Source organism: Cucurbita maxima, unplaced genomic scaffold (assembly GCF_002738345.1).
Source record: "Cucurbita maxima cultivar Rimu unplaced genomic scaffold, Cmax_1.0 Cma_Scf00002, whole genome shotgun sequence".
NCBI lineage: Eukaryota > Viridiplantae > Streptophyta > Magnoliopsida > Cucurbitales > Cucurbitaceae > Cucurbita > Cucurbita maxima.
In genome coordinates, this window is record NW_019272018.1 from 4,704,446 (window position 1) to 4,714,039 (window position 9,594).

At 36.9% G+C, this 9,594-nt stretch overlaps 2 protein-coding genes across 4 annotated transcripts; one reads left to right on the forward strand and one right to left on the reverse strand.

The window, feature by feature from the left end:
- The first annotated feature begins 2,413 nt into the window (after positions 1-2,413).
- Positions 2,414-5,179, forward strand: LOC111472494 (U11/U12 small nuclear ribonucleoprotein 25 kDa protein-like). Of its 3 annotated transcripts, none has more exons than XM_023118133.1 (5): positions 2,414-2,597; positions 3,760-3,915; positions 4,096-4,198; positions 4,298-4,397; positions 4,500-4,775. In XM_023118133.1, the coding sequence occupies exons 2-5, from the start codon at positions 3,768-3,770 to the stop codon at positions 4,524-4,526; spliced, it is 378 nt and encodes a 125-aa protein (XP_022973901.1). In that variant the 5' UTR covers positions 2,414-2,597; positions 3,760-3,767; the 3' UTR covers positions 4,527-4,775. The 3 variants fall into 3 exon arrangements, 1 of the variants encoding a protein (XP_022973901.1); XR_002715437.1 differs by lacking the exon at positions 2,414-2,597 and adding an exon at positions 4,924-5,179 and having other exon boundaries at positions 3,512-3,915; positions 4,500-4,837; XR_002715438.1 differs by lacking the exon at positions 2,414-2,597 and adding an exon at positions 4,924-5,179 and having other exon boundaries at positions 3,512-3,915; positions 4,500-4,611.
- A 251-nt stretch (positions 5,180-5,430) lies between these two features.
- Positions 5,431-9,477, reverse strand: LOC111465296 (probable serine/threonine-protein kinase PIX7). The gene is made up of 6 exons (XM_023109624.1): positions 8,624-9,477; positions 7,620-7,939; positions 7,377-7,512; positions 6,978-7,111; positions 6,776-6,899; positions 5,431-6,256 (listed from the first exon to the last, which is right to left on the reverse strand). Exons 1-6 carry the CDS (start codon positions 8,742-8,744, stop codon positions 5,817-5,819), a joined length of 1,275 nt encoding a protein of 424 aa, XP_022965392.1. The 5' UTR covers positions 8,745-9,477; the 3' UTR covers positions 5,431-5,816.
- Between the last annotated feature and the right edge of the window lie 117 nt (positions 9,478-9,594).

The window sequence follows — 9,594 nt, forward strand, 5'->3', positions numbered from 1 at the left end:
ATTTTACTTTGTTTTTTTTTTCTTTTTTTAAATGCGTATAATTCTAAATAAAGAAATAAAAAGGTGGGTGGGCCATAAAAATCCATTCCAGAAGATATTGTAAAGGGTTGGTTTTGAAAAAGTGGAATGAAGAAGAAGAAGAAGGGTAGAGAGGTTAGGTTTATCACAAAACACAATCAGTTGGGTTAGTGATTGTGAAAGCAAATTCTAACTTTTATCAAACTTTTACAATGTCCACGCAATACTATACTTGATATGAAGTGTGAGGCTTACATAGATATGCTTATGTTAGGTGAGATAAATTTCGAATTACTTACCGGACCCACCTCGAACGGGGAGGGAATTCCCTATTTAGAGAGGGAATAGAGAAGGGAGTAGTAAACATTTTTCCTCATTAAATAAATGGACGGGATTATATTTCCAGTCCTCGTCCCACCCAATTACCCTCCCTACCCAATTTGATCCTAAAAATAAATGAAAATTTTCGTAAATCTAGATCCCACTTCGTCCCAAGACATTTCTAATGGTGTGTATGAATGGCGAATAGGAGGCTGAGGAGAGAAGTTTGGGCCGTTAAAAAGCTTCACCCATTCAGTCTATGAACGCAGGTCCAATGAGAGCGATTGTGTCGGGGCGGCCCATTCAAGGATGTCAAATTGAACTGAATTGTGCATCCCAAGTAATAGAGAAAGAATGTGTGTTTTGAAGTGGAGAAGTGGAGAACCCTAAACGAATTCCCATTACCCTTTTCACCCATTGCTTCAAACACACAGAAAAAGAAAACCCATTAATTAAAAGTAGAAGAAGAAGAAGAGAAATGACAAGTTTTTAGTTGCTCCCTAATGGAGGAGGCTCAAGGCAGGGCTGGTTTCCCGGCGGTGTCTGCGCTTAAGGTTGAACAAGGGCCTTCACTTATGCCCTCTTCTCTGTGTCTGTGCGTGTCTTCCTTTCAAACTCAAATCCTCCTATGGAACAACCACTTATGAAAATATGGACATTAAAATAATATTAGTCCTACAAAGAGAGGCACAATCAAAAGGAGTTGTTTTTTTTTTTCTTTTGTTTTGGTGGAACAATCATTGAGCTGCATGCGCATAAGAATGAAGAAAGTGTATTGGTTTTTATTATTGAGTACAAACTAAGCATCACACCAAAACCCACCCTAAAGTAAGTGTCTTCATATCCCTCTTCACATCATTTTCCTCACCTTCTTCAACCCTATTCCTTCCCCCAAATCCTCCTCTCCTCGACCTCTAACAACCCAAGTTCAATACTAGCGGATATTGTCCGTTTTATCTCATTACATATTGTACGGTTTGTAAAAAACGTCTTTAAGGAAAAAGTTTTCACACCCTTATAGAGAATTTCCTTTCCCCTATGATGTTTTAAAAACCTTAAGGGAAGCTCGGAAGGGAAAACACAAAGATGACAATATTTGCTAGCGGTGGACTTGAGCTGTTACAAATGATATCAGAGTCAGACACCGGGTGGTGTGCCAGCGAGGATGCTAGGCCACCAAAAAGGTAGACTGTGAGACCACACATCAGTTGTAGAGATGAACAAAACATTCTTTATAAAGATATGTAAACCTAAAACTAAAACGGACCATTTTAAATGTGAGTCTTAGATGTTACAAAAACTTTGTCTTAATAAGTGAAGTTTAATGATGATTGTTGATGACTTTTTGGGACCAAACTTGAGCTCACTTTCCTACACAAGTCAATTTAAGTTCAAATGAACCAAGAGTTATAAAGCAAGTTCTTAGGTTATGTTGTTTCCTATTGCTATATGCTGTTTGCCCTAATTTATGAGTTGGTGGGCTTTTTTTGAAAGAGATTACTAATCCCACTTGATGAAGCTATCTATGTATGTATGTATGGTTGTTATATTGATATCTATCTCTTTAATATTCTTCCCCACCACACCAACAAAACCACCAACTCTCTACCTCCGACTCCACTCACTCACCCTACCTTCTTTTTCTCCTCTAAAAACACTCCATTAACTTCATTCTCCACCTAAAACCAAAAACACCCAAAATATTATTCATTTTGTTCTTCTTTTGGTGCCTTCAAATGGGTCCAATTTCTGGTGTTATTTCATTCAATAATTCTTCCTTCTTTTTGGCTCCTCAGTGGACACCTTTTCATACCCAAAAACAACTTTTCCTTTCTTATTATATAACATCAATCCTCCTCCCATTGGGTTTTACCACATTCTTCACTCTTCTTCTTCTTCTTCTTTCTCTATGTTTGATCTGCTTTCAAAGGAGGGACCGAGATGAGAGGAATCCGCGCGAGACTCGGAAAGCGATATTGGTGAGGTTCAATCGGAAGACGAATTTTACCAAACTTGTGTAAAGTCCGATCTCTGATTGAGCCGCGCCAATATCACTTTTGTATCACGTAACTTTCTTCTCTTCTTCCTTCTCGTATATTTCTAGGGTTTCAGTTTAATCGAAATCCTAGTTTTTGTTTTTCGATTATTGCCTCTTCTTTTATACTACCAAAAAAATCATCATCGTTTTCGTCGCCGTCGTCATCGACACAATGGGTTTTATCATCAATTGTCGGATATTCAACCAACCAGAAGATCAGGTATCAGTAGGGTGCTGTTTAATTGTACTCTCTCTATACATGTCCATGCATGAATATAGTATATGTTCATTGGAGTTGAATTATATTAGTGCTTTTTGTTTGCTCTTCTTTTCTAGAGCTTGGTAGGTGAGTAGGAAAACAACACAATACCTAACTACTTCCTTGTTGTTTATTCAAATGCAGCTACATGCAGAGCTCTATAAAACAAATAATTCATAGAAATATGATATGTGTATTATAGTTAAATTTTGACAATAACATCAAATCATACTTTAAAGGAAATAGGAGATTGACTCAGACTCGGAGCGAGATTGAATTAGATAGGTCAAGCTAGCCGAACTCAGCCAAGCCAAACACCATGGGACAGGGTCAATTGAAGTATTAGAGATGCTATGTTTAAACCTTAGATTAACCCATGTAAGAAACGCCATCAAACCTAACTTAAACTCAAACTTACTCTAAATTTGCTACATTTTTTAACTCTTTGATTATGTATGGGAATGTAGGGTAACAATCACATTCTGCATTTATACGTTCAACTGTTCTAATATAATTTCAAAACTATCATAAATATTTATTCGAAACGTTATTATAATTTTTTTAATTACATCTTATTTAAAAAAAAAAAAATAGTCACAAGAAGCTTTTATTAATAAGTTATTTAATTCTACTTTTTTTTATTTTTTATTTAATATGTTTCTATATTTTAGAGAGTTTCTTATAATTACTTAATTTCAATTTTTTATCTAATAATTATTTAAATTTTTAATTCTTTCTCGTCCATCTATCTATACAACTTTTTTATTTAAAAAAAAATAATCTATTAAATAAAAATTAAAAGTTTAGATTATATATATATAATTATTTTTTAATTACAAATAAAATTGTGTGTATATACAAATGAATTTGGCAAAAATATTTTGACCAATAAAACAAAGTCAAAAGGGTTGTCGTTTTCAGGTTCTCTGATAACTGTTTCCCGCTTTCACAGCGAAACCAACGAACAAGCCAGAAAGGCTTTTTCTGTTACGCCCTCATTTCGTGTTTTCCGAACCCTAGACCTGACTGAAAATCGCATTAAGAGTTCAAGACTCTGCTCTTCCCAAATCAATACTTGAAAATCCACCATTCATCCTTCTACTACCTGAATTCTGTACTGCAGGTCCATTCATGCCTCGCATTGAACCGAATATTCCGGATTCATGTTGTATCTCGCCTCGGTTTCGGAGCAACAGTTTTCGTCGGAGTCTTCGCTACCAGAGGCTTCCGTCGCGGCTCCTTCACCTCTCCGTCTTGAAATTGGACGGTTCTTCCTTCGGTAACCTTTCCCCCCTTTGTATGGAAGCATATATCTTGAAAATCTAGCTGTGTTGGACAACGCATTTCTGTGAATAATCTGTGTATGTTTTAAATGTTTTTGATATTGATTTGAGATTTATTTTCCAAAACGTTTGGATGTTCTGCCATCGGTTGTTCCTTTGGTAATGTGAATGCTTAGAGGTGCAAGTTGCGAGGAAAGCGTCTGTGGCAAAGCTTAGAGAGGCGGTGGAGAGTGTTTTCTGTGGAATGTTGATGAATAGAGAAGATGTCAAGATTTCATGGTACAGTGTTGGGGATTTGGACTACTGAACCGCGCATATTAATCTAATCTGTTTGATTGAAAATGTGTTCAATTGTTTAATTAGTTGGTGCAAATGCAGGCCACATGTGTGGAGTCATTTTTGCTTATGCTATAAACATTACAAGCTGATCGACGAGAAATCGCGTATCAAACGCTTTGGAATCAGGGATGGTGATCTGGTATTCCCCTCGAATGCTTAACCTGCCTTAATAGTTTTCTCTGTTTGAGTTCTGTCTTGTATTTGATCGAGTAATTAATGAGTTCTATGTTCCCCCATGCAGCTGCATTTTGTGAACCGTATAGCTTAATTTTCGCCAAGAATCAGTGGATTTGAGATGGCCCAAAAGAATGTATGGATAGAGGAATATAGGCAGGCTGGTTGAATGGCTTCTGGTATAAACTTGTCAGAAGTTTTTGGGTGTGAATTATTGTGAAGTGGTCAGATGGTTCTTTTTTTTTTTTTTCATTTTTTTCTTGATTTTTTACGTTCCTGATGCTAAATTTGAAGCCTTGGTTTATATATATATAACAAGATGAACTACATTTCGTTTGTGCCACATAAGACTTCACTTTCCTTTCGTCCAATCCAAAAATGAAGTCCATTAGTTCAGCCTCTAAGGTATTCAAATTGCTCTAAGAAGAGAATAGAAGGAAGAATGGCAATGAAGATATGCCCAAGTGATCTGACATTGATACATTTTGCAGGAGAATCTGAGAGGATGAATGCCATTATTGCCCGACCAACTTGATGTTATGGGGAGTGCAAGCTCTACAGTGTGAAGCTATGAACTTTGAAGATTTTCAGCTGAGATTATATGTTTCTGTGGCCTTAATTTATGCACTTAGAAAATTATTTTGTCTTGTAAGTTGAGACTTGGAAAGAATTCATAAATTTTAATGCTTTAATAATTTCTTTATTAAATAAATCGTTGCCTAAAAAGTTTAGGCTTTTAAACATGAATCAGAATGAGCATCAATGACCACCTACTACTTCTCCTTTCCTCTTAAAGATCATGGTTTAGGTTATTGGGTAAGACTGCAATTACAGGGTTTCTAGGATCTTTGAAACTAAGATTGATGGAATAATTAAAGCTAGATAAGATTCTTGGGCCATATTAAAGAAACAAATATGATTAGCATCCTTTTATAAAGTTAGTATTCTCAATTGCTGATTAGAAAGAGTGGTGGTAATTTAGGCTGACAAATGATGCATTAATGGTGGAATTCCTCAAAGAAAGGAAGACTTCATTCATATTCCCCATAAATGTTCAAGAAAGATACATCCACAAAAGAGCACCGAAACTGAAAGCGACTGCAAATAGACAACCATGACGCTGGAAGATCTCGTGTAGCTGTAAGTTACATATGACTAACAGGGTAAGGTAATGCAGACCCACAAAAGAAGATCCAATTGGGAAGTAAAGCTAAATATTTCCCATTTCCACTCCCATTCTGCCTCTGGTTCTGGCAAATATTTGAATGATATAGAGAAATAAACATGGTTCATATGTAATATTATCCCAACAAATCCAGTTATCAAGCACGAACATTTCCGACCTATGTTTACTTTTCAACATCAGAGAGGAATTAGAGATTGGTCACCTTATATGCTGCTTTCCAGTGTTCAGTGGAGATGCTCTGAAGCTTTGAGAGTAGGTGAGGCCATCAGGTTTCTTCTTGCGCCTCCCTTGTGAAGATAAGCGGCAGTGAGACGTTAGGATGGCGAGATCGTTGAGATCTTGCAGTGGAGTCAGAACCTTCACGATTTCGTCCATGGTTGGACGTAGTTTTGGATCCCTGCTGAGGCAACTGCAAGCAAGCTGGGAGACCTTCTGCACCCCTTTAATGGAATAGTTGAATTCCAAACGGGGATCCACTATATGATATAGCCTTCTTTTATCAGCTAAATATGGTCGAGCCCATGAGACAAGATTTTGTTCCCCACTCGGACGTTTTTTGTCCATGGATCTTCTCCCCGTTACAATCTCAAGAAGCACAACACCAAAGCTATAAACATCGTTTTTAGATGTCAGATGTCCTGTGATCAAATGAACAAAAGTTGAAATTTTGTCAGATATCAGTTAATGCTAATGGGAAAATTGGAAAATGCAACGTTCTTTGAGTTGCCACTCGGTATAAAGGCAGCAAGGAGAACAAAAAAGATAACCCTCAAGTATTGGATTCCCATCTCCCAGAACTCAAGCTGGTTGTATGTTATCGTAGGAATGAGAGAGTTCTCAAGCTTCCTAAACAAGATAAAAAAAAGATCTGGAATGTTTTTCCCTGCCTTTTGAACTTAACTAAGAGCTATATTATCCATTCTTATCTAATCATTTGATCGAGCTGCTTAAAAAGTTCATCCAGTCACTATTTTTGGACCTCTGGAACAAATCCAAATAGTCTGCACAGAGAGCTTCTGTAGTTTAATCCTTGCCAATCTAGAGATCAGATCCCATTAACAACTTCTAAGTTATAGTTCGTCGCAGCAAAAGCTTGCATAGATGTTTTAGTATGAAGGGGTTTCGTCTAGATAAGAACATATTTTATAGAAATGTACCTGTCATTACATATTCAGGAGCAGCATAGCCATATGTTCCAATCACCCTAGTAGAAACATGTGTTTTGTCCCCTTGAGGTCCTGCTTTTGCAAAACCAAAATCCGAAAGCTTTGCATTGTATTCCTGTAAAATCAATGTCATATTTATAATGAAATAAAGGAATGAATTAAAACGTTTTGAACATGGCCATTTGGAACATACAGAATCAAGCAAGATGTTGGATGTCTTAAAATCTCTATAGATAACAGGTACTGGACCGCTATGAAGAAAGGCCAATCCTTTCGCTGCTCCAAGGGCGATCTTAATCCTATTGGACCATGGAAGAGGTATAGTCCCTGCACCAGTCATGAAGATAAGCATCTGTACCTACTGCTTGTCTGAAACTAAGACTGTAGTGTAGTTAATTGAAACTTCGAAAAGGCAGTCCCTCCCCATACTAAGCAACTCGATCTATTCATATCGTGAACATAAGTATATTAATTGAATTCTTATTGCTTATAAAAAATTTAAGTATCAAATAACGCTATATGATCATTTGACAAATCCTAAGTTCTTCACAAGTGAGAGAAGTAGTGAAAAGCAAAAGATATAGATTCTTACTTCTGAAAATATGGTTTTCAAGACTTCCACGGCTCATAAACTCGTAAACAAGCAAATGTTGATCATCTTCGTTACAGTAACCTATAAGCTTAACAAGATTCGGGTGGTGAAGTTGTCCAAGAAAAGCAACCTCAGCCTGTAACCGAGGAAACATGTTTTGTTAGCAAATTTTCAGCATTCTCACCAACAGGTCCCCTTAATAACACAAGTCTTTACGAACCCAAAGCAGAAAATTTTACTAACCACCCATTCTCTGTGGCCTTGAAGACCATCTTGTTTCATGCTCTTAACAGCTACTGTAATCCCTGATCCAGGTTTTGCAGGGGCTGTCCCATTCTCTTCAATCCATCCTTTAAAGACAAAACCAAATCCACCTTCCCCAAGAATACTGTCAGGTCTAAAGTTTCCAGTGGCAGCCTTGAGCTCATGAAAAGAGAACTGAAGAAGTTTGCTTGTTGTTTTGTTATCTGATCGTGTTGAATTGGCATTATCAGAGGCTAGCTCAGTTTCATTTAGGGTACAGAGATCTCTGTTGCTAGCATTTAAATACCGTGTTTCGGTAGCTGCAATGACAAAGAGAGAGAATATGCTTAATCACAAAAAATGATTGTTTGAACTCGAGAACTAGTTTAATAAGACTTTTGCTTTAGATAAATATCAACAGACGATCAAAGGACCTAAAGTTTTTCAACCTCCGAATTCAGATCTAAAACATATTTACTTCCTGGGCATTGAACTAGTTCTAGCAGGCATTGCCAATCTTCTGCAAGCGAAAAAACAGATAGAGATTGAACTTAATGGTAGCCATAAAGAAAAAAAGTGATCGTAATGGAATCATAGTAACCCATGTCGGGATCCGTAATCTTAGCTACAAATGCCTAATGCATCAATGGAGATTCCTTCACGAAATGGACACCTTTTCAATATTAACAAGACAAAGAATTAAAAACCTGCAGCTTTTACTGACGAACAAGAAACTGAGGTGATGCATACTTTACACTCATTTTAAGATATCAATTAATCAGATCAATTTAATGCGTCAAAGAGAGAGGAAAGAACAGGGAGAAAAACAAAGTGAAGAAAGTGCAAATGAACTCAATATAGACACTCTACGGCACAGATGGACATAGAACATTATAAGGGAACCGAATTTCGAGCTAAAAACTCAAAATTTGGTAGAAGATACTCCAGAAAAAATCCATAGATACAACTAGAAATCAAACATGTAAAAGAAAATGGGTTGTTACCAGAATCATAAACTAGGCTAGTTCGAGGAATAGTGTTGGGAGAATCTCTGGAAGCAGAGGATTTGCAAACACCAGAAACAGTACGAGTCAAAACAGCCCAACAACCATACCTTTTCTCCATACCCTCAAGCTGCAGCTGGTTAGTTTCAGTTCTAATGGGGTGTGATTAGCATGGCGAAATCGAAAACATTAACCACACACAATTATGGGGGAGATGAGATGGAGAAGGGAGACGAAAAGGAATGGGACAAGAGAGAGAAAAGGAGAGGAATTTTGTTCGGGGGTTGATGCTGCTGTTTGTTGGGGATTGCAGGCATCATCATCGCCATCATCGCAGTGTGTACAAAAAGAACTTTTCTTTACCACCACCTTTTGTGTGGGGAATGGGATCAGTGCAAAATTACCAGAAATGCTTTGTCTATGGAAGTTATGACAATCAAAGAGGAAGCCCATCGATGTCTTTGTAAACAAACAGTTCCTTGGTAATGTTCCTCCCTGTTCTATTTTCCTTTCCCAATTCATTTCAAGCAGAAATTGGAACCAAAAGTAATGAATAAACAAATAAAAAGAATGGAGAAAAGCTAATAATATGCCAATAGGCAGCTACAAAGCAAAGGCATTGGAAATAAGTTAATATTCCAATTTCCATCCACCCAAATGCCTTTCCTAAGTGAAAACAAGTTCGGATACTAATCACTGTTTGGTCAAATCCAATGGAAAGTCAGTCAAGAACATATCTAAATGAAATCCTTTTGGATTTCTCTATCTGTATACGTGCAAGGAAAACGATGGGGCTGGATATATTCCAAAATGGGTGGGAGCTACAAGATTGCAGCCGATTAGGGACTTCGTGTCCAACAAAGGGTTTTAAATCGCAAATTCTCATAAGCAGAATACAAAATCCTTCTCTCCTCTTTTTTTTTTTTTTTTTTTTTTTTTTTTTTTTTTTTTTTTTTTTTTTTTTTTTTTTT